The sequence below is a fragment of the Nannospalax galili genome, unplaced genomic scaffold (genome assembly GCF_000622305.1).
Source record: "Nannospalax galili isolate Female #2095 unplaced genomic scaffold, S.galili_v1.0 scaffold120, whole genome shotgun sequence".
In the NCBI taxonomy this organism is placed as follows: Eukaryota; Metazoa; Chordata; class Mammalia; order Rodentia; family Spalacidae; genus Nannospalax; species Nannospalax galili.
In genome coordinates this window covers 5816041-5840470 of record NW_008350324.1, presented here as the reverse complement: position 1 = coordinate 5840470, position 24430 = coordinate 5816041, and the positions used below count along the sequence as shown (strand labels likewise).

General features: G+C 51.6%; 1 protein-coding gene across 1 annotated transcript in view; it reads left to right on the top strand.

The window, feature by feature from the left end:
• Sh2b3 (SH2B adaptor protein 3) overlaps positions 1-23973 on the top strand; it is a 27388-nt gene extending 3415 nt beyond the window's left edge. The window contains exons 2-8 of the mRNA XM_008847528.3: positions 5328-6038; positions 19805-19906; positions 19985-20076; positions 20157-20251; positions 20334-20548; positions 20626-20797; positions 20917-23973. Coding sequence (XP_008845750.1) covers positions 5355-6038; positions 19805-19906; positions 19985-20076; positions 20157-20251; positions 20334-20548; positions 20626-20797; positions 20917-21212 — 1656 coding nt within the window. The 5' untranslated portion in view covers positions 5328-5354 and the 3' untranslated portion in view covers positions 21213-23973. The remainder of the gene's footprint in view (positions 1-5327; positions 6039-19804; positions 19907-19984; positions 20077-20156; positions 20252-20333; positions 20549-20625; positions 20798-20916) is intronic.
• The last annotated feature ends 457 nt before the right edge of the window (positions 23974-24430 follow it).

The following is a 24430-nucleotide window of genomic DNA, read 5'->3' as shown; positions in this document are numbered from 1 at the left end:
GGTGGGGGGTTTGCGCTGGCCTGGGGCTTCCTGGTGAACCAGGCATGGAGCCCCTGGGGGCCTGTCCGGATGTGCCCCCCCTTAGCTGCTGGAGAGGGGGAAGCCAGCCGCTGCCCAGGATATGTCCCCAGGGAGACCGGGAGGGAGGGAGGGAGGGAGGGAGGAAGTCTGAGCCCTGCTTGCAGACTGACTCACAGCAGCCAGTGGAGAGCTTAGGTTTTAGGAGTTGGGGGCTCAGTGTGGTCTCTAGATCCGGGAGGTGGACTCTGCTCTTTGCTCCCTCTTGTGTCATCTCAGGAGCATCCCAGGGAGGGTCATGTTGTGGGCTGGGGTGCACAGAAGCTGGAGGCTCTCTTCATATCCCCAGGCAGCACAGGATTTGGGGAGACTCACTGGCAGGTATCCCTCTTTGGGGTACATCTTCTGCCACCCTTAACCATGGGGCAGGTGAAGGAAGCCCTGCTTGGGATAGGGAAGGTATTCACTCCAGAGGGGGGAGGTGCTCATCTCCTACTCTCCCTGAACCCACTTGGGGGCAGTCGCTGACTGGGGTGTCAGGCTGGGAGGCAGGGCAAAGGAAGACTGAGGACACTTCCTGTTCTGGCAGACTGGGCTGGCCTGATAAATGTCAACAGGGCACTAGGTGACCTGGGTTGGGGGCTGTTGGCTGCCAGGTCTTCTAGCCTTAGCCTCTCAAGGCCAAGCTGAGCCATACCCAAGTACAGCCCCCAGACTCTGCACTTTCTGTGGGCAAGGCTGTGAGAAGTACACTGGTTCTCTCAGCAGCCTGGAGCCAGACTGGAGGTCTCTCTGGAGGAGGCAGCTCTTGAAGGGTGGTATGGGGTTTCCTGCTCCATCTTCTTTGGATGGGACCTGCTCCTTTAACCTGCCTGATGGGTGAGCACTCCAAATAATGAGGCATCTTTTGCTCTCATTACATGGAAACAGGTAGGTTTGTGGGGTAGGGCTGAGCTGAGAGGCTGCTGAGCCCTGTCTGCAGTCATGGGTTGGGAGGGTGGGTCACAGGGCCCCATCCCCGGCTGTCTAGTACCCTGCCGTTCTTACTAACTTGGCAGGGCCTCAGTGTTCCTGGGCTGGCTGCAGCTCCCCCCACTAGCACTACCTGTCTGGGTTGCCTGTGGCAGGTTCTCTGGGACAGCTGGGTCCTGAGATATAGCCCTCACCTGCTGCTGGCAGGAGCTGACTACCCCCTGCCATGTTTGCTGCAGAGATTTGGGAGTATGGTGCTACGCACCCTAAGCCCAGCTCTTCTTCTCACCCTGGGGTCATCAGCCTGGGGATTTGGAGAAGACTGTTTTTCTAAAGCACAGGTTGGACAGGTTAGGTAGTATACCCTCTGTGGGGAAGATGGCTCTGAAAAGATAGCATTCCCTGAGGTCCCACTGACAAAGAACCTAGCATAGACTAAGCCTGGGGGCACCTAGGTTCAGTTAAAATGGCAGTTTCTTCCTTACAGCTTGTGTGCCCTGTCCCAGGGTTGCCACAAGCTGAGCAATTGCTCCTCATCTTCTAACACATAGTAAGTGTTCAGTAATGCATGGCCCAGGCACCAGAGGGGCCCACTGTTCTGCTGCCTCATCTCACCCCGCCCCCCTGGCCAGCACACTTCACTGGCACAGTCCCCTGGCAACTAAGCCTGCTGCTGACATCCTGGCTGGTGATCTATCCTGGAGTCACCTCGCCCTGGGATGGCCTTTATTCCATTCCCCACGCCACCCATGAGGCTTGGGCTTGGTTGGTGGCCTGCTTCCTTGCCTGTTGCTCTATCAGTAATCAGTAGCATCAGCCATTCTCTTCTCTGGCCTGTGCCATGCCCCTATAGACACTTTGATCAGAATAGGGTCCCAGAGGTACACTTAGAGTCCCATGTGGAGTTGGGAGTGTGATCTGAGACTGCCTTGCCCACCCTAAGAGGTACCTGGGGCGCACCTGCTCTGAGTTGGCCCTAGAAGCAAGCAGGCACACTACAGGATGGTATGCAGTGTCACTCTCTTTTAGCCCATGCTTGTGAACAGGCTAGCTGGGATCTGTTTCCACCACCTCCTGTGTCTTGATTTCCCCATCTTTAAAAATATTTTATTATTTTTATTTTTATGAGTATATTTCCTTCATGTAAGTGCACCTGTGCCACAGAATGTCTGTGGAGGTCAGAGGAGGGCATCGGATTCCTCCAGAACTGGAATTACAAATGGTTGTAAGCTGCCGTGTGGGTGCCATATGGGTGCCGGGATTCAAACCTGGATCCTTTGCAACAGTAACCAGTGCTCTTAACTGCTGAGCCACCTCTCCAGCCTGTTTTCCCCATCTTTAACCTGGACCTAAGGACGGCACCCTTCCAGTGGGAATTTAGGGAGCCTGGAGTGGGATCATTTATTTTACTGTAAGTGGCTGCACTTTCTAATCAGTTGGCAGGTTTGGCCTTCCAAATCTGGCCAAGTGATTTCCAACTCCAGCAGGAGCTGAGCAAGTGTCCCCTGGGTCTGTCATTCATGCAGTAAGCACTCTCTAGTAGGGCAGTTAGTTCCTGGGGTGCATTTGGGTTCAGATCAGGTATTTTGGGGTGCCTTTCGTGAGCTCTCTACTCATACAGGGTGACCTTCTTACTATACTTCAGCCTTGTACCCTAGGGTTTTGTGAGGCCAAGAGTTGTCAGAACAATGCCTATGGTGGTGGGTACACAGCCAGTGTCACCTACGTAAGGGGTGTTGGAGTGGGGTGCCTAGCTGGGCTTGGTTAATAGGGTGCCTGGAAGGTCCTGGCTCAGAGGAATCTATGCAGTGGGGCATTGGGGGTAGCAAATTGGTGGAAATTAAAGTTTAGACAGGTGTGGTCAGGTGTCAGTGGCTACAGACAAATACCAAGTCCCTTTTGTAGTGAGCCCTGGGAGGATGGGGCTTTTTTAAAAGAACAAAAGTCCCAGCCCTCGGGAGGCAGAGGCAGGCGGATCCCTGTGAGTTCAAGACCAGCCTGGTCTACATAGTGAGTTCCACGCTAGCTAAAGCTACAGAGAGACCCTGTCTCAAAAAAAAAAGAAAAAGAATGCAGGTCTTAACAAGTTGTGGTGGCACATGCCTTTAATCCTAGCACTTGGGAGGCAGAGGCAGGCAGAGCTCTGAGTTCAAGGACAGCCTGGTGAGTTCCAGGCCAGCTGGGGCTACAGGGAGACCCTGTTTCAAAAAGACAAAAACAAAAAAACAACAGTGCTGGTCTCATGTAGCTTTGCTATGTAGCCAAGGATGACCTTGAACTCTTGATCTTCCTGCTTCCACCTGGGGTTACAGGCATATGTCACCATGCCAGCTGAGGGTGAGAGTTTTAAATATCTTTCCTGTTTACTGTTGTATCCCCAGGACTCAATACAGTGCATGTTACTCAGCAGGCCCTTGGTATACTGAGGGGAGTGAATGAGGGAAATCCATGGCAGCCGGCCATGACAGGCACGCCTGGATGGTGCTTTTGATTCAGGGTGTGCTGTAGGGATATCTGTGTCCCACTTCTCATCCCTTGCCCTGCCTTAGGAGCAACACCAATTACTAACTGCACCAAGTTCAGTGCTGGTTTGACTGTCTTGTGCCTATGTCTGTCTGAGTCCTCCATCAGGCCAGATCAGTTGCACCCTTGAGTCTGGTCAATGTGGTCTGTGTATGGAGATGTCAGCACACTGTCATGGTAACATTTAAATTAGGATGGCAGCCAGCCCACACTGAGTTTTTCTAAGGTTCTGAGAGTCTTTAAGTCTTTGAGTGAGGCAGGCAAGAATGGAGTTATCCCTTGACAGATGGGAAACTGAGGCAGAGAACAATGAAGGAAGTCAACTAGTGAGAGGAGGAATTGGGATTTGAACACAGGCTCAGACTCTGTGTTCCTAACCATGTTTTTTTTTGTTTGTTTCTTTGAGATGGGGTCTCCCTGAAGCCCCAGCTGGCCTGGAACTATGTAGACCACTTTGGCCTTGAACTCACAAAGATCTGCCTGCCTCTGCCTTCTGAGTGAGTGCTGGGATTAAAGGCATGTGCTACCATGCCTGGCCTTAACCATGTTTTCTAGAGGGAGTAACCATCTACTTCAGTTACTCGCCCCTGCACCCCAAATCTGGTTCCCTGAGAGTTTCCACTGTTTCAGGATGGGTCTGTCTCTGGTCAGGCCTTTGTTGGCCACCATTAAATGTGTTATTGTGCATATAAAAACTGTGGCTCGCCGGGCATGGTGGCACACGCCTTTAATCCCAGCACTCAGGAGGCAGAGGCAGGCGGATCTCTGTGAGTTCAAGGCCAGCCTGGTCTACATAGTGAGTTCCAGGACAGCTGGGGCTACAGGGAGACCCTGTTTCAAAAAGACCAAAAAAACAAAACAAAACAAAAAAACCTGTAGCACGATGAAAACAATTGCAGTTTGTGTGTGTTTACGTGAATAGGGTCATAGATACTGGAATGCTGCGTGGTTTGACTTCCAGGTGAAGTGTGTGCCTTGGAGCTTCCTGAAGGAGGTGGTAGATTGACTCTGCCACCTTCATAGGACAGAAGCACCAGCCCTCACCTCGCCTACTTTGCCTGCTAGGTGTCTGGGTTATCACCAGTGTAGCAGGGGAAACATATATGAGCATATGAGCAAGTGCTTATCCTAAATACCTTTATTTTATGTGTATGCATGTATTGCCTGCATGTAGGTAAGTGCACCCGTGTCCTGCAATGCCCGTGGAAGTCAGAAGAGGCTGTCAGATCCCCTGGGACTGGAGTTACAGTTGTTAGCTGCCATGTGGGTGCTGGGATTCGAACCTGGGTCTTCTTCAAGAACAACCAGTGTTCTTAACTGTTGAGCCATCTCTCCAGACCCCTAAATACTTTTGAAAGTGGGAAATGGGTCCAAAATTGATCTTGCCAAATTGTTGTCCAAAGAAGTTGTACCCCTTCATGCTCTAAGGTAGTGGACTGCCTGGTTCCTAGTCTTCACTAGCACTGGATATTATTGCTCGATTTTTGACCTTTGATACACTCTGGGTATATCTCCTAGTGGTTGGTTGAAGAACAGCAGTCCCCCATCTCCTAGGTTTCGTTCCATGTGGTCAACCAGGGTCCGAAATATTAAATGGAAAATTCCAGAAGATCTCCATGCCTTACTCTGGGTGGTTCTGGGCTCTCCTACCCTCTGCAGAGGCGATCTCCTGTTGCCACCCTATCCACCCATACAGTATCCAGGCTTTCTGTGCTGCCCGCCTGCTATTTCCCGAGTGTGGGTAGACCCTGTGTCTCCCGTGGAGATGGGGGTGTCCTGCACCTGCTCACTCCTCCTCTGCCCCTGTCTTTCAGCCCAGCCGCCCCTCCTCGCTCTCCGCCATGAACGGGCCCACGGTGCAGACCCCTGCCTCCTGCGCGTCGTCGGCGCCCGCCTCGCCTACCTCCCCACGAGGCTGGAGCGATTTCTGCGAGTTGCATGCAGCTGCCGCAGCGCGGGAGCTGGCTCACCAGTACTGGCTGTTCGCGCGTGCGCACCCGCAACCACCACGCGCGGAGCTCGTGTCGCTGCAGTTCGCGGAGCTCTTCCAGCGCCACTTCGTCCGAGAGGTGCGCGAGGGTCGGGCCGCGCCACCGGGCCGCGACTACCGCGACACGGGCCCCCGGGAAACAGGCCCCGTGCTGCCCAAGGCCCGTAGTTCCGAGGAGCTTGGCCCGCGGCCTGCCTGCGCCCTGCAGCACCTGCGCCGCGGCCTGCGGCAACTCTTCCGCCGCCGGTCTGCCGGGGAGCTGCCAACCTCCGGCACTGCCACCTGTGCCCCTGCCACCGCCTCCGCCGCGGACGTGTCCGATGCCCCCGCCAGGCCCGGCCTGGCCCGCAAGCTGCTGCCCTGGAGCCTGGCCCGGGAGCCGCCGGCTGAGGCCCTCAAGGAGGCAGCGCTGCACTACAGCCTGGCAGACGAGGTGGCCATGGACAGCGGCGCGCGCTGGCAGCGGGGCCGCCTGGCGCTGCGAGCCTTGGGCCCCGGCCACGACCGCCTGCTGGAGCTCTTCGACCCGCCCAAGGTAAACACCCGGGGGCCAGGCCCTGCAGATGGCGGTGTGGGGACCACAGCGTCCAGATGGAAGCGAACGGGTTTAGATGACCAGAAGAGAGGTGCGAAGCGGGAAGTACCTTCGTACTCTGCAGCAGCCTGGCTCCCAGCTTCTGAGCGCTTGGCATCGCTGGGCCTGATCTGACACCCTGTTAACTGCTGTCTCTGAGGGTGCTGGCATTTCTCCTGCACCCCTTTATGTTCCCACCAAATCAGGTTCTGGCCAGGGCACTTTGTGACAACCTTAACTATTTTAGATGGACCAGTGATTGTGTAGAGCCTAGGGACCCCTTTGGTTTCCGTTCACACGTGTCATGTGGGTTAGAGCAGGTTGATTCCAAGTTCTTGAAAGTCTGCATCTGGCGAGCAGTGACACATAGCTTTATTTTCAAGACTCCCAAATTGCTGGGTTTCTTAACATCCTACTTTGGCCATTCTGGAGTTTTCTTGTTTAAGACTTGTCCCTGCTCATGATACTGGGCTTCATTCCTAGGGGATCTGTGCCCCAGGCCAGCACTGAAACCTATCTGCATGGGGTTGTGTGAAGCCAGGCAGTCTACCTAGTTCATTTCCTTCCTGTGCTTTGTGGTCCCATTCGGTGTGAAAGCCTGGCTGTAGGGTGGCAGTGACATGAGACCAGCCCTGAAGTGCTCTTGGTCTGGGTGGTGCAGATGGTCACTGGACATTTATTGAACACCTACTGTGTATCAGGCACACATTAGGGATGGGTAACTGCTATTCTAGATGGAGCTGGGGAAGGAACAAGGCTCCTAATGAGCATGGATTTCCAGACTGTCACATTGTAAAGGAAAGATAATGAGGGTAACACAGGGGCTTATAAGAGTTCTCTCTACAAGTGACCTTACTAAATGTCAGTTTGGTGTCATGCATCCCTGAAGCTCTGAGTTTCCATGTGTGCCTCCAAGTGACACCTCCCACATTCAAGCCCTCTACATTTCCCCATTCAACATCCCAACCCACCTCCAGTCCTCTGTCTCCACAGCTTGGATGTCTGGTATGGTTTTGTTTTTAAAAACTTTTTTATATGTACGTATGTATGTATACCTGAATCTATGTGTACCACATGCATGCAGATGCCCTTGGAGGTCAGAAGAGGGCATCAGGTCTTCTGAAACTGTGGTTGTGAGCTGCCTGATGTGAGTGCTGGAAATTAAACTCCAATCCTACAAGAGAAACAAGCACTCTTAACCGCTGAGCCATCTCTCCAGCCCCTGGTTTTCTTTTTGAGAAGTCTTTTTAACCTAGTCTCACTTTAACCTAGTTGGTAGCTGAGGATGACCTTGAATTTTTTATCCTTCTGCCTCCACTTCCAGAGCACTGGAATTACAGGTATGAGGTACTGGGAAGTGAACCCAGGGCTTCATGTATGTTAGGCAAGTGAATGACATGCTGAGTCCCAGTAATTTGTTCTTGAACATGTGAATTAACACTTTTGGTAGGCTCCTTGTGCTCACATCATGTTTTGATTCATCAATGCTTTTGCAGTGTCAAGTGCCAGTCTGTGAGGTGACTCCTTACAGTTGCTTTATTTGATGGCCTGCAGATTATTTGGTGGTTTCTATTTTGGTGTTTTGGTTTTTTTTTTCTGTCTTTTTGAGACAGGGTCTCCCTATAGCCCCAGCTGTACTCATATGCACGCACACACACAAATTTTTTTTAATGTTTTTATGTGTATGAGTGTATTGTCTGCATGTATCTAAGTGCACCCATGTCGTGCAATGCCCACGGAAGGTCAAAAGGTGGTGTTGGAGCCCCTGAAACTGGACTTATGGATGGTAGTCAGCCACTAGGGGGATGCTGGGAATTGAACCCATGTCCTCTGCAGGAGCAGTCCTCTTCACTGCTGAGCCATCTCTCCAGCCCCTTAAAAAACCGTAAAAAATAGCTTTTCTAGCCAGGCATGGTGGCTCAAGCCTTTAACCCCAGCACTTGAGAGGCAGAGGCAGGCGGCTGTTTGTGAGTTCAAGGCCAGCCTGGTTTACATAGTGCGTTCCAGGCCAGCAGCTGGGGCTACAGGGAGACCCCATCTCACAAAGATTTAAAAAAAAAAAAAAAGGCAGCAGCCGGGCGTAGTGGCACACGCCTTTAATCCCAGCACTCGGGAGGCACAGGCAGGCAGATCTCTGTGAGTTCAAGGCCAGCCTGGTCTACATAGTGAGTTCCAGGACAGCTGGGGCTACAGGGAGATCCTGTCTCAAAAAGACCAAAAAAAAAAAAAAAAAAAAAGCTATAGCAGGTGATCAGTGGACACAGGTCGCTGTGGGGGAGGAAGTCTGGGTAGTAGAGACTGGGACTGAGGACAGTTGCATTTTCCACCAGTGTTCCAGTTAGAGGTACCATTGAGGCTGCATAGGAGTCCTCCAGCATTGTGCCTCCCAAAAAGCCCAGGCCTAATGACTGCCATGGAGTCTGGGGTGTCTCCACATGGGGAGTGGCCTGGTAGCCTTTCCCAGCCTGCAGAGCAACAGGTTATGCCAGGCTTGGTCCTGATACCTTGGCGAGATGGAGGGCCCAGTGCCACCACTCCCCATGGCTTCCAGAGTGTCAGGAGCAGGAGGGATTCTGGGTGTCATCTTTGGAGTGAACCTGCCTGGTACTCAGCCCTCACCTCTGACCTAGATCAGGCTGGGGGAGGTGCTACACACAGAAGGAAAATCTGCCAGTGGGTTAAAAAAATCCAGCAAGGAAGGGCTGGAGCTGCATCTGAACACTGGTCCCCTGGAGTTTCATGGGAACAGGACTGGTGGGAGGATTGTGGAGCTAGAACAGCAAGAGGCTCAGCAGGCCATTCCTGCTGTGACCAGACTTGGTTCAGTGTCTCCTAGTGCTAGATCCCTGCTACCTCTTGTCGGCCAGCTGTGACCTCCCACTTCTCAATTCAGTGCTTGTCATTCTCATGTGTGAAAGAAAGGAGGATTGCTGTGTGGGCTGCCACAGGAGATGTGCAAAGGATGCGGCCTCTATGGGTGTTGGAGAGAGACTGATAGGAACAAATAAGGCTGGCTGTTGGCCAAGGTCAGGAATGAAGTCTTCTGATTTCAGTGGTGATCCTGCAGGCTGCCAGGAGGCCCCTTCCCATAAGTGCTAGGTCTTGGTGACCCCCTGGGATATGACCAGGAAAAATTCAGCAGCAAGTGCTGATCCTGAGAGATTTGTATGAACAAGGCCCTAGCTGAGGAGTGGTAGGCCCAAAGGCCCTGAGTGGGCGAGAACCAGGCAAATGTGAGAGACAGCTAGGCTGTCAGAGGCAGAGGGAACAGGAAGGGATGGGATAGGAAAGGTGGGGAGGTCTTACAGCTGCAAAGAGAACCCAGTTAGGGGTGTGAGCCAGAAGATCCAGAGTCTGGGCTTAACAGTGGTCTGGAGGAACTTCCCAGAATTCCCTATAGCTTCCCAAGATCACCTTACCTCTCCTGGGAAAGCCAGGTATTCATGCCCACCTGCTGGACAGGGTTGGGTACCTTGACTGCCCCCATGCCAGCCCTAACTTGAGCCTGGGGATGTTGTGGTGGGGCTCACTGTCCCCTTGGAAACATGGGGAAGGAGAGGCCATGGACAAGGCTCATCAGGGCTCTGACCCCTGGTCCCAGAGGCCAGTCATAAGCAACCCACCTTACTATGAGTCAAGGATGGTGGGCAACAGGAATGTGAACAGACTGGATGTGTCATCCAGGGGTCCTGTGTCAGGCTTCTCTAATGGTGACAGGGACAGCTTCCTGCCTCATCTGGTTTTGGGGTGTTGCCAGGGACATAGGGCTAATTCAGATGCAGTGGATGTCCCTGACCTCAGTGTCGGGGGGGGGGCAGTTTGGAAGCAGACCCTGAGCTCACCAGGGATGGCAGGTGACATGTTCAGATGTGAGTGGTCTGCATACTGGTCCTCTGCTGAAGTTGGCCTTCTTGTTCTTTGCAGAAGCCCTGTAAAGGCAGTTGCTGTTACTCTACATTCCACAGACTCCAGGGCTGGGATATGGGTGAATAGGTAGGGATTGGAACTGGACAGCTGAGCTGAATTAGGTTCTGTTTCTGTTGTCAAATAACCATGGCCCTTCCCTGCTGAGGCAAATGTGGACAGGAAGGACTCCTGCAATCACTGTCCAGGCCTGCTGAGGTCCCAAGGAGCTGACTAAGGGTCCCTTACTTAGCTCACCCCATACATGGCCTGCAGGACCTAGCTGGGGAGGAAGGAGTCAGGGCTCCCTGGAAGTGCTGAGTGGAGCGCCTCCTATTGATGGGTGGCTTGGCTCCCACCCATGGGCATGTGACGTGTAGGTAGGTAGTCCCATCATTTCATCCCAGCCAGTCTGCAGTGTGGTCAGCATTGGGTGTCTTGTGAACGTGACCATGAGGCCTGTGGTGGGTACTTCAGAAGCCAGGGTGGTAAAGGGAAGAGAGCCCTGCATCTTATAAGCATAAGGACAGAGGCTGGGAGGCCCAAGGGCTCAGGGACCTGGCCTCCCTGCCGTGTGGGAAAGAGGAAGCAGAAAGAAAGGGCCAGCCACTGCCGGTCTGGTGGTTTCCTCTGGGCTGGGGAGGAGGTGGCAGGAAGCCCTGCCTGGTTCTAGGCACCGTACCCTTCCCCCCAAACTGTGGGAAAGGCACTTGACCCTTGGAAGATGGGTAGGGCTGCTGTTCCTGATGCCCAGAGCGCTCTAATTTGGAGCACCATAGCTGTCCAAGCCAAGGAGTCCTCACAATCCCTGTGAGGGGCCCCTAGATGAGGAGATGGGCACAAGGCCACACCATCCAGAGGTAGAAGAGGCAGAAATAGGGTCTTGTGTAGGCAAAAGGTGTAGGGGGCACTAGGACCCAGGGTAGTGTTGAGATCCCTAAAATCAGAGACCAAGCCTTGCCTGCAGTCTCATGGCCTACATGACATCCAGGCATCACAGAGGGCAGCCAGTGCTTACCAGGCCCACCCACCTTGGGCAGACCAGCCAGAGGCTGCTATGTAACCAGGGCACATAGATGCCCGCCCCTCTGAGCTGTGAAATAAGCAATAGAGGGGTTTGCTCTGGTCCTGTGGGACTCATAAAGGAAAAAGGGGATGTTAGGGTTCCTGAGAGGCCTGTGCTACACACAGAACCATCCCTTCTACTCCCTTAACAGGGTTCTGTGAAAAATAAGTTTTGAAAAAGGGCTACACTGCTCAGAACCTCCCAACCCGCTGAAACCATGACTATCATATTGTGGGCTTCCTTCAGCTACAGTTCCAGATTAAGAACATGCCTGGACTGGGACGGGGAGCGGGGATATGTCACTTAATCCCTACCTGGCCTGAAGCCTCTACCAGGGCCGCCTGATGCCCCATTGTGCCCGTTTGCTATTGTGGTTTCCTGGAAGTTGGTCCGGTTTGTTTGTGGTGGGCACTGGAGAAGGGCTGATGGTAGCCTGAACTTAGACCTTATTTCTTGTGTCCTTAGTGTGTGGCTCTGCACTGAGAGGTTGATTTGATTATGGAAAACTGAGCCAGCACTTGCCTTGCTTTGTGCCCAAAGCAAGCTCAATGATGACCCTGACACAACTTTCCATCCTGAGTAGAAGGGGTTTCCTGCATTGGGAAGCCTCCAGATCTGGGTACCCAGATTCCCTCCCCAGTCAGGCAGAAGGCTGCTACCCACCAACCTCAGGTCAGAAGGTACTGGCACAACTAGTGGCAAACCCTGTAGGCCACAAGCTGTGGAAATCCCCCACCCACTGCTTTGCAAATGGAAAAGGAAGCTAACATAAGGTCTCCGTAGCAGCCTCACAAATGAGGGGGGCTTCCTCCTCAGCTTCCTTTCTGGGCCCCACACCCACACTTTCTATCTAAGCTGAGGCTGGGACCAGTGGATGCAGCCCCCCTAGACAGGCCATGGCACCACAAAGGAGCTGCCTAGGTTAAGTTCATGGCAGAGCTGTCCCTCCCAGACAGCTTCTGGAAGGGGCCAATGTAGCCTCAGAGTGCTGCTGCCATCTAGGAAACTGATGGTATCATCACCTAATGTGACCAAAACAAACCAGACCCCCAAGAGCAAAGGACACTTGGTAGATGACTGGTTATCCTGGGCTTTCTTTACCTATCTCTCACTTGGGTTCCTCCAAAAGGCCTTGTCACCAGCCCTGAGGTCCTGGATCTGGGTTGTGGAGACTTCCAATGCAGGGCACTCCAGCCCGTGTGACCCACTGTACCAGCACACTGCAGCAGTAACCTTTTGACTGGTGTTCCCTTGAAACTTTCTTTGGTTTTTAAGAGCCTTTTAAGCACTGGCTGCCAGGTCTTCCCTCCAATGAGCTGAGCTCAGGAGTCTCCCAAGGTGGAATCCCTAGAGGGCAAGTACTGACTGGGTAGGGCTACCCTTGTATTGGAAGATATAGTTCACTAGTTTAGGGCTATCACTATCCTCTACTTCTGATACTTGTGTCATCTCAGAAGGGCTCAGGCAGTAGGTGGTCTTTGTGTCTAGGTTGTATCCCAGACAGGTTTCCAAGGTGCATCGAGAGTGGTCATACATCATTATCTTGTTCCTTTCGATGTCCAGATAGTTTCCTCGTATGGATTTACTATATTTTCTTTCCTAACACAGGAGTTAATGGAAATTAGGTTGTTTACACTTTAAAGCACTAATGAATAACACTTTGAACACTTGTACATTTTTGCATAGACTTACTTGAATTACGTAGCCAATGAGTTGTGGGGTAAACCTATGCTTGTCATTTCAAGGAGCTGCAAAGCTATTTTCCGAAACTGTTGCATAATGACATTCCTACAACAGTGCATAAAGGACCTGAGGCATGGCTGGCTCCAGCTGGCTAAGTGTGCACGTCCTTTCCATGCTCAGTGACCACTTCTACTGCACTATGTCCTTTATCAGTAGCTACCAGAGGTACTCTGTTTACCGAATGGTGCCAGCACTGGGCATTATTATCTTGTTCTTTTCCCACTAAGTATCTTAGGCTGGCCTGGAACTTGCAATCCTATTGCCTCAGCTTCCCAGGCTGTCTTATCCTTAAAAGAAAAAAATGTATATGAGCATTTTGCCTACATGTATGTAAATGTACCCATCTCATACAGTACCTGTCAGAACCAGAAGAGGGCTTTGGATCCCTTGGAACTGGAGTTCAGGATAGTTGTTAGCCATCACCTGGATCCTCTGCAAGAGCAGCCAGTGTTCTTAACTGCGGAGCCATCTCTCCAGCCCCCTCTTCTCTAAAGATTTGTTTCTATTTGAATTATGTCTGTGTGTGCATGTCCAAGCCTCCTCTGGAGCTGGAGTTACAGGCAGTTATAAGCTGCCTGACACAGGTACTGGGAACTGAACTTGAGGCCTTTTCAAGCACAGCAAGCACCATGGAGCCATCTCTCTATCCTTTTTTTTTTTTTAAAAGCAGGGTTTCCCTGTAGCCCCTGCTCTCCTGGAACTCACTATGTAGACCAGGCTGGCCTTGAACTCACAGAGATCTGTCTGCCTCTGCCTCCTGAGTGCTGGGATTAAGGCGTACGCTACCACGCCCAGCTCATCAGCTTTTTTAAAAAAGAAAAATATAGCTCATCATACATGCAAAAGACAATAGCCAGGTGAGGTGGTGCATGCCTGTAGTCCTAGCACTTGGAAGGCAGAGGCAGGTGGATCTGAGTTCAAGGCCAGCTTGGTCTACATAGTGAGTTCCAGGAGAGCTGGGGCTACAGGGAGACCCTGTCTCAAAATTGTACCATAAAATTTACTTGCTGAAGTGTGTTATTGGTTATTTAGCATATTTACATATTTAACTCTAGAAATTGCCACCTCTTAGAAGTCCCAGGCCACTAACAATTCTCTCTGTGGACTGTTTCAAACCCCTGGTCATCTGGTTGGACATCAGGCCTTTGTGTGCAAGGCAAGGGCTCTGCATCCTCAGCCTGCCACTCTTTTCTGTTCTGCTCTTTTCAGTCTTATTATTTTCTTGTGTGAGTGTATTGCCTGTAAGTGCACTGGTGTCATGCAGGTCAGAAGACGGTGTTGGAGCCCCTGAAATTGGAGTGATGGACAGTTGATAGCTGTCATGTGGGTGCTGGGAATTAACTGGAATCAGTGCACTTAACTGCTGAGCCCTCTCTCCAGCCTTCCTTTTCAGTCATTTCCCAGGCTGTCCTCAAGCTTATTATGTAGTCACTTCTGAGTCTCCAGCCTGTTCCTGGTGTGCTGAGATTGTGTGAGCCCTCAGGCCTTATTTATGTGGTCCTGGGGATTGAGCTCAAGGCTTCACTATAGCGAGGGAAGCACTCACCAATTGCTACACCTCCAGCCTGTACTACCTTTTACTTAATGATTTGCAAAGACCCTTTATATCTCATGGATCCTGGCTCTGTCACAGGTAGCAAGGACCTGCCTCATTTTGCACTTCTCAATGTTGTTATCATTATGTAGCCATGGCTGGCCATGGACTCAGAGATCTGATGCCTCTGCCTCCTAAGTGCTGGGGTTAAAGGCATTAGCCACCATGCCCAGCCTTCATTTCTCTTTTTAAAAGCTCCCTGGCCTGTTTCAGGTTTGAGACGGTCAAGACCAGGCAGTGTTTTTTTTTTCTTTCAATAGTTTCACACTTTGCCTTCTCTGCTCAAAAGCCTTTTCTACACTGGCATCATTTAACCCTCCAGTGTTTATCCAATTCTCTTCTGTCCAACCTTAATCTTCAGTCCAGCCTTAATGAATTCCAGCATATACGTGCTGGGGCAGCAAAGAGGGGGCTCCCAGTGCCATTTTGGCTGCAATGGGGATGGCTGGAGCCTTCCTTCTAGCCTGCTAGCCCCAAGGCTCTTCTTTACCCTTTTTTGCATCACCATTTTTCTTCAAAGGCAGCAGTAGCTATCATCCTTGGCTTTTGGGGATGTTGGTGGCAAGCTCCCCTCCTCTGGGTTCACATTCTCTGAGGCTGGTGACAGAAACAATGTTATTTCTTAACTGCAGCCTCTTCTACCCTTGCTGGCACCAAGCAGATACTGAGGCTGTGGTGCTGGGATGGGGCTTCTGCAACTGGCCCTGCTCTCAGCCCTTCAGCCTGTGACACCATGGCATCACTTTGAAGTCCTGCCTGGGGCCTAATCATGGGCAAGCCTAACCTGGTGCTGATGACCTGAAGGTGTGCCCGTGAAGGCCAGGCTAGCCAGGAGGTGTACAGGATACAAGAAGGTTCCTATGGGGTTGTGGGGAGCTCCAGGTATGGCCCATGGCAGCAGACAAAACTGGCCTACAGTTGGTGCTGCACAGTCTATCTTTGTGTGACTTTCTGCAGACAGGATCCAATGAGGGCTAACTGAAGCTCTTGCCAGCCAGCTGTGGCACCAGTCCAGGGTTGTTTCCCCCCCATGTGGCACTTCAGGAGGAAAGGCTGTGAGGGTACAACCTGAAGAAGGCATCAGCGCTTCCCAGGTCACCCAGACCATTTCTCTCAGCATCAGCAAGCAGGTGCTGTGCAGGGCCACGCCCACAGCAGGAGCGGGTACCAAATCCCAGAGGGGCCTGGATGGGCTGTTTGGGAAGGGGGCAGCCCCAGCATGAGAGAGGAGCTTTGTGTCTGTCACTGTGGATTTGGGTCAGGGGTCATTTCCCTCTGAGAGGCACTTTGTGTCTGTCAGTGTAGCTCCTTCTGATGGGTCTGAGCAAACTTGTCCCTTCCCCCCTTCCCACCTGGTCCCAGCATGTTGGGGGAGAGGGGGGGAGAAGGCAGGCCAGTGTACATGGTCACTTAGAAGACCAGTGTTGCCTGCCTGGAGGGGGGAGGGGAATCTCACCAGCAGGGTGATGCTGAGTCTGGCACTGAGGAAACCATTTCCAGGAAAGGGCAGGTGTCCCCACTTTGTGGTTTTCCTGGAAGCATCTGTAATCCCTTGCCTGTAGACCCTGCCATACCCAATTTCTTATCAGAGACAGAACTGAGTAGGAGTTGCACAGAGTCACACAGAGAAAGGTGGCTGAAGTGGGCATTTGAAGTGTCTATGAAGTAGACATGAGGCCTGGTCTTCTGTCCTGGTTTGGGACAAAAGAAGAGGCCTGTAGTCCCAACACCCAGTCAGCAGCTCCTAGGCCTGGCCTGCTGCCTTCCATGACCACAAGGGATAACTCCCTACAGCCCACTTGCCTCCTTGCCCAGACATGCCAGGAGTCACAGGCACCACCCATTGCTCTATGTATCATACCTACTGTCTGTGACTCTCCAAGTGCCTTCCCCAGGCCAACCCGCCTGAAGCCCAGGGCACTCCAGGCAAGGGGTAGAGGCAGCTGAGTCACAGGAAACCATGGCCACCTGATAAGCTAAGAAAAAGCTGCTGGGACACACAGGACTGTGGTATTGGAAGGGATCCTTATGGCCAGGGAGGTCAGGCATCATGGTCAGGCAAGCCATGATGCCAAGCTAATTTCCAGTTGGCACCCTGCCCTCCATCCTGACCCAGTGAAATGATTCCTGTTTTGCCCTCCCCCTCCCCCTGTGGAGCAGAGCACTACCTATGGCATAGCAGGCTCAGCTTGGTCCTGGGGACAGCCACGTCTCCTTGAACTCCCATGTCTAGAACAAGTGGTAAGCAGTCAACAATCAGGTAAGGAGCCCCAGTCTAGAGGTAGCCAGACAAAGATGGGGAACTGCCTTTTAGGTAGAGGAAATAGGAGTTCCTAGCAGCAGTGCTCTATGTAACTAGATGGAAGGAAGGAGGAGGGCTGGTGCCTCTGGGGCTCTGAGCAGAGGAGCCAGAGTAGTAGTGCCTAGGTAGAAAGCAGCAGCCTTGTAACAGGGATCAAGATGTTAACTGTTGGGAGTTCATTTTGGTGCTGCCTACTTTGGGGGCTCAAGATGTTGCCTTGTTTCCAGTCCAACCCAACTCTGCACTCTAGAGCGGAGGTTCTGAGAACCCTAACATCAATCTTGCCTTGAGGGATGGGTCAAGACTTTTGAGGTTCCTTGGTGCTTGGGGAGGGTGTACTCAGCCTCCTGTTCCCACGCTCCTTCAGGCGCCTGGATGTCACCAGCTTTCCGTGTGCTACCAGCAGTCCCATCTCAACCATTTGAGGGAATCACCTACTTGCAATTGCAGCCTGATTCTCTGCAACTTTCTTCCTCCTTAGCCTCTGGTCCAATGTGTTGCTGGCATGTGAACCCTGAAAAGCCTGTGTTCCAATCCCCAGTGGTGGGGATGGCATTCTTTCTAGCCTCCCACCATCCCTTGGCCTATGTGCTACTCTGGACCATGCTCCATGCCCCTGCTCCTGCCTAGCCGAGAGGTGAAGTGCTGCTCTTGTGCTGGATGCCCCATGGTAAAACATTCCTCAGGGACTTTTGTACCTGTCCTTAGGCCAACATCATTTCTCTGGGGAGAGAAGAGAGGCAAAGGAGACAAGTGATACACAGCTAAATAGATATGCAGCCCAGGCCTGGCAGCCAGGAACTATGGCTAGGGAGAGTTGGCAAGATGACAAACCTTCTCACCTTGACTACTCATTTCAGTAGCCTGCCAAAGAGGGTGGAGTCTGGGAGGTGTTTAGGTTCTAGTCTCTGCTTGTCAGAGCTTTTAATGAATTCTTACAATTGGTTTCCAGGAAGCTCAGAAAACTTAAGGACTGTTTCCCAGCTCTTAGGTACCCCTATAATTAGACTAAAATCTGTTTTGGAACACAGGATCTTGCTCTAGGCTGGGAGCTGCCTTTCTGAGTGCCTGAGGCTGTGTTCTGCCTGTTCTGAGTACTGGGAGGTTCCCTAGGCACAGGCCTGGAGTAAGACCATTCATTGTCAGGGTCTCTACTTGCCCTCTCATTATGGGATCCCCCTTTCCTTCTGGCATCCACAGTATAAAGGTTCAGCAGTCCCCATTCTCCCTATGGACCTTTGGGGTCCACTGAGGGACTACGAGAACATAGTACCAGGCTGTTGAAGACAGGTGCCTGTGCTGGATAGCTTTTATGTCAACTTGACTCACCTGGGCTGAGGGAACCTCAATTGGGGAATTGCCTTCATTGGAATGGCCTGTGGCCATAGCCATGGGGCATCTTATTGATTGTTGAGTGATGTGGGTGGTGCCACCCTTGGGAGTGTGGTCCTGTGTTTCATAAGAAAGCAGGTTGAGCAGGGGCAGGGGAGCAAGCCAGTAAGCAGTGTTCCTCCATGGCCTGCGCTGACTACAGGTTCCTGCCCTGAGTTCCTGCCTTGGGCTCCCTGATGAACTGTGACCTGGGAGATGTAAGACAAACCCTTTCCTCCCCAAGTTGGTAGTGGTCAGAGTGTTTTGTCACAGCAATGGAGAAACAAATGAGAACAGTGCCTAAGGTAGAGGACAAGGTGCAAGAATTTCCAGGCAACAAACATGGGGACCAGGATGACTTGGCTCTAGAGCATGACAGCTTCATGTATGTACTCAGTACATACTATTGTATTTGTCCTGGCAGAATTCCCTACCCTGTGGATCCCTTATCCCCCTTCCCTTACAATAGTTAGGATGTGTTCTTTTATCCCCTCAGTGGATCAACCAGATGGGCCAGAGGCCCAGCCTGGGGCAGGCTGAGGTATCTCCCCCACCACTGCCTGCTCAGGACGTCCTCTGCTGCTGGAGTGCAGCCATCACAGAGGCACCAATCAGTGCCACTTTTGCTGGTTAATCTGGATAACTGAGTGGCAGAGCAGCCCTGTTCCTCCCCGTGCCTGGCTTATTTCCTTCAATGCCTCCTATGGGCAAGGAGATGGCATGGCTGACTAAGAACGTTTGCTAGGCCTGTGTTGTGGCTAGAAAAGAGGCAGGGTCAGGAGGGCTGGCATAAACATCCAGGGGAGGAAAAACCCCACTCTACTGGGAATCAATGCTCCCCCGCCCCAGGATGTGCTACCTTATTCTATCCTGCCAAAAGTAGGTCACCCAGGACTCCTTCTTTCAGAGTGGAATGTCTCCAGTTCCTTCTTATTCTTCTAGGGTAGCCACCTGCTGGAAGTGGCCCTAAACAGGACAGGTTCTAGCTTGGTCCCTCTCTGCTGTAGGTCTCCCTCATATGAACCTGCTATGACAGGCCAACCTGATTAAAACATGTTAGCATGGGAGTAGACTCTCTTAAGATGGAGCAAGAAGTAGAGGGAAAAGTCCTTGAACTTGCTTATTTGGAGAGATTTCAACATTTTCTGGGAACATCTGGTTGTCTCCTGAACTTGGGGCAAAAGCTTGTCAGATCCTCTGTCCTTCCTTCTGTTCTCCTAGTTTATCTCTTAATCTCTGCTGGAAACCCTCAGCAGTCTTATGACCCTGCAAGAACAATGTTATCACAAGGGACCTGGAAGGCAGGAGAAGGGTGGCCTTCCTCCTAGGAGCAGCTGACTTTGGGTCGTAAGATACCCTGAGCTGCTTGCCACGAGGTGGCATCTCCCAGCCAGGCTGTTCAGCCATGATGTCAGTGGTTTAGGGAGCTGTTCTTTAACCAACTGCATTTGGGGTAGGCTTTACCCTGAGTCTGGCGTGGTAGGATGGGGCGAGGTTGGCAGCTACCTGACTGAGAGCTCTCTTCCACCAACTGGGAGGAGATCCAAGTGAAGGGGTGGAAGGCAGGTCCTTGCCAGCACAGGTTTCTAAGCATCTTCTTATTAAGACAAAAGCTGAAGAAGCTGCAGGGAAAGGGTGTTCTGTGCCTCCCTCCACCAGTAGTAGAAGTGACTGCACACAATCCGAGAGGCCTGAAGGAAGAAAAGCCTCCAGGGACAAGCCCTTCAATGATCCTCTTGGTCTCCTAGAGTTCAAAGCCCAAGCTCCAAGCAGCCTGTTCTAGTATCCAGGAGGTCCGGCGATGCACACGTCTGGAGATGCCCGACAACCTCTATACCTTCGTGTTGAAGGTGAGTGCCAGGGGTGTGGCTCCTTGGAAGAAGTCACACATTCCTCAGATCCAGAGCCACCTCCTTTTCTCTCTGCAGGTCAAAGACCGGACAGATATCATCTTCGAGGTAGGCGACGAACAACAGCTGAACTCGTGGCTAGCTGAGCTTGGGATGAGCACAGGCCAAGGGTGAGGCCCACCCCTGCCCAGCCTCAGCTCTAGCTTTCTTCTTGCCAGCTCTGCTCCTCACTTGGCCTCTTCCCCTGCAGGCTGGAGAGCACTGATGCAGAGCAGACACTTCCCTCTGCTCCTGAACCTGGTCTGGTCAGCTCCCCAAGGGGAAGCACGGACTCCCTGGACCAAGGTGTGTGCCAGGCCTTTGGCCTCTGGGTGTGCTGGACATGTAGCCCCCACGTGGGGTCACCACCACCCATCTTCTCTGCCAGGTGCTTCTCCTGGGCTGCTGCTGGACCCAGCCTGCCAGAAAACGGACCATTTCCTGTCTTGTTATCCCTGGTTCCATGGCCCCATCTCCAGGGTGAAGGCTGCACAACTGGTTCAGCTGCAGGGCCCTGATGCCCACGGTGTGTTCCTGGTGCGGCAAAGCGAATCCCGGAGAGGGGAGTATGTGCTCACATTCAACTTCCAGGGCAGAGCCAAGGTAAAGATAGAAGTGAATGGGCAGAGGTGGGTCCGATGCAGCCTGAACAGCAGGTTTACCTCTGCCTCCTCCTGCAGCACCTCCGCCTGGCCTTGACAGAACATGGCCAATGCCGTGTGCAGCACCTGCACTTTCCCTCTGTGGTGGACATGCTCTACCACTTCCAGCGCTCACCCATCCCACTCGAGTGTGGAGCTGCCTGTGATGTCCGGCTCTCTAGCTATGTGGTTGTCGTCTCCCAGGCACCAGGTAGGAGAACCTCAGATTCTTTGTCAAGGGTGATGTCATATAGAGGTTCTAAATTTCCTGTTTGGTGACCTGTCTTCATTGTGTCAAGACTCATGTCTCTCTGCTGGTCATTTTTCCAGGTTCCTGCAGCACTGTCCTCTTCCCTTTCTCTCTTCCCCACTGGGACTCAGAGCTGGGCCTTCCCCACCTCAGCTCTGCTGACTGTCCTCCAGGGCTTGGCCCAGAGGCTCTCCCAGGCCAAGTGACACCCCCAGAGCAGATCTTCCATCTGGTGCCTTCACCTGAGGAACTGGCCAATAGCCTGCGGCACCTGGAGCCAGAGCCTGTGAGCAGTGCCCGGGATTCAGACTATGAGATGGACTCCTCCTCTCGGACCCACATGCGGGCCATTGACAACCAGTACACCCCTCTCTGACAGCTATGCAGAGATGCAAACTTGTGAATGTAAACACCACTCCCCCACCCTGACCCCCGAGCTGAAGGACCTATCAGCCCTTCCAAGCTCAGATATGCCCTTCCATCAGGCTGTCACAGGCCACCTGTCAGCCAGCCTCATCTAGCCCCTGGCTTTCTCTCAACTGTTTACAGATGGAGTTCTTGTGCACAGGTGCAACTAGCCCTTGGCCAAATCACCACCACAGAGAAGGTGGGGCCGTGGGCCTAGAGTGGGCAGTGGAAACTGATGCTGTCACAGCTGATGACAGACTTCGTACCAGGTAGGATCATCAGGAAGCACAAAACACTAACAAGTCCTGGATTCTCATGTGGTTTCCTCCCTGTGGCTTCGGGTTCGTCCACACACCGTGCCATAGGTGACAACTCAATCCTATTTCTACTCTCGGCTTCAGGACAGAAGCTCTGCCAGAGGGACAAGCTCAAGGTCAAAAATGATTTTAAACATTTTACCTCAATTTTTTTTTTTTTTTTGGTCTTTTTGAGACGGTCTCCCTGTAGCCCCAGCTGTCCTAGAACTCACTATGTAGACCAGGCTGGCCTTGAACTCACAGAGATCCGCCTGCCTCTGCCTCACAAGTGCTGGGATTAAAGGCGTGTGCCACCACGCCCTGCCCAGATTAGTTTTTTAAAGGATTCAGGTTTCTGCAGGAAACTTTGGCTTATTTCACTGCACTGTTGCCATTCTACAGTCAACAACAGCTAAGCACAGCTGCATGACTCCTGGTCCAAGCCACTTTTGTCTGCCTATCCTCAGAATAGTCGCTTGCTGCTGGGTAGTCAGTGTCCTTTCAGGGAAGTCCAGGCAACTGCTGAGAGGAGGGTGGCAAGGAATGTTCTACTCTGGTGCCTTATGAATAAAAACTGGTCTCTGGTTTATGACTGCTTTGAAAAGGAAGGAAGGAATGGGTAGGAAAGGAACAAACACTGAGGGAAGGGCTCCTGGGCCTTTCTAGTGACCCTTTACTTAGACTCATAGGCTCACCTCACTTCCAAGCATTTAATAGCTTATTTATTTAGGCCCTGTTCAGAGCCAGAATGGAAGCTGGCACCACTATTAAGAAACTCTTAACATCCCACAAAATTGCTCTGTCCCAGCTGATGGCCACTTCACTGAGGGAAGCATACATCCCTAGACACACAGACTTGTCTACGAAGGGTCCTGAAGTCAAACCACCTATACTCGTTTTTCACAAGTGACACAAGTTCACAAGTGATTGGCTCTTCCCACTATCAAGTGGAACAGGGACTAGGGTCTGCTGTTTATGGGCCAGCAGAGCTATTCAGTCTCTGGATTCATGGCAATGGCCTTAGGGAATCAGGACTCTAGAATTCCCAGATACGTCAATCAGAGGTAAACATGATATCCAGCCTGAAACCAACAGTACTGCCTGCTTTATGTGGGGCTTTGTTCCCCCTGTATTCTGCAATGTTGTAGGGTCTTTAAGGGATATGCATCACCCTAGAAATCCCCCCAGTGTATTTGCAGATCAACAAGAGATACAGATTTGTGGTCCTTCTTTAAGGATACCTGTCTTTCCTTAAAATATTTCTTTTTAAGTATGAACCAAAGATATAAGCAATATTCTTGGATTTCTCTTTCAAAAGAATGCTCACCAGAGAAAGGCAATCTGCTGAGGCACTCTGGTCCAGATAATTCTCCAATCTGCACAGAAAAGGGACTGGTTGGACAGTCCCTTTCCCATGGCCAGAAGCTTAATCAGCTTCAAACTTAGGGGTGGGTACTTCTTAGCCCATCAAACATGCAGCTCTTAGGCAAAGTCAGTAGGCATGCCAGGTACTGCAGACTTTGCAGCTGCAAAGTTTTGTGACAGTGCATTGGAAGTCACCCATCACAGAAGACTTCCTTTCAAAAGGTGTCCAAGTAATCAGAACATTCTGACAAAAAGCCTTCTCAAGGCTCTGGGGTAAAGTGACACTAAGCCAATGTCTTTTTCTTTTTGCTAAAGTGGTTCCAGTTGGCTGGAAGGGAGAAGCTAAGCTAGAAAGGCCCTGGGCTAGATGCCCTCACCAGTGCCAGCAGCAGGCACCATTCCATACCCCCCTCCTGTCAGTCCTGACTGACCACCACTGGCAGATGAAGCCACGCTGGGCAGGAAGTGTCAAGAGTCCCTCTAGTTAGACCTGCTTAAGAGACCACAAGTGTAGCTTGACAGCTCCCAGCACCATTGCTTCCTTCACCTGACTACTGAACTTCTACAAACTAACAGTCACCAGCACCAAAGAATTAAGTCAACTAACCTGCCTTGACTTTTAGACCAGCAATCCATATGGCTTTATCTGGTAAGAATCTTCTGCCTTTGATCATTTCTGGACCGTGTAGGAAAAAGGAATAGTGATCATTACAAACTTGGGCCAGACAACACTATTTTTACATAACAGTTTCTTAACCTAAATCAAGGTTTGATCTCTTCCCTGAGATTCCTTTGTGTTCTTCTTCAGGGCTAGATCTCTTGTTGCAAATGTCATCTTAGTGCTGACACTGTTGAGAACAGTGTTATCCACTGCCTCCTAACAGCCAGTGTGTGGCTGGAATAAGCAACATTGTAACATGAAGAGGGGATTTCATCTTCTATCATTATAGGCAGAAGGTATTTGGCAAATCTTTATGTTTTATGTACTGTATGGATAACTTATTCTTGAATACAAATTTTGCTATAATGTACAAATTGCTGTATGTGAATTAAAAAGGTTTTCAGAATTTTGGTTTGTTGCTATCATGTTTGAAGGCTATATTACGATTACTTTCTCTACAAAGCCCCCTGCTCAAACACTTGCCTTTTCCCCTTTTCTTCCTTTGACAAAGGGGGGACTTTAACATGTAAGAGTCAGTAAGTTGCTCTTGTATCTCGGAAACTAGCTTTCCTGCTCTCTGTGTTCCCCCTCCCCTCCCCTACCAGTACTGGGGCGGAAACCCAAGGCCTTGTGCATACTAGGCAAGCACTGGCCCTGCTCCCTGGATTTCTCTATTGCAGTTCTTTAAAAGTATCTCCTGCCCCCACTGGTAATGCAGGCCAGACAGAACTGGGATGTCTCAGACTAACAACACACATTTTGGTCCTGAAGATATGAAAAAGGAAGCTTACAGAGTCTGCACCTGCTTGAGGATGTGGACTTCGAGTGCTGTCCACCTCAGGCCAGCCTTCCTCCTCCTGAAGC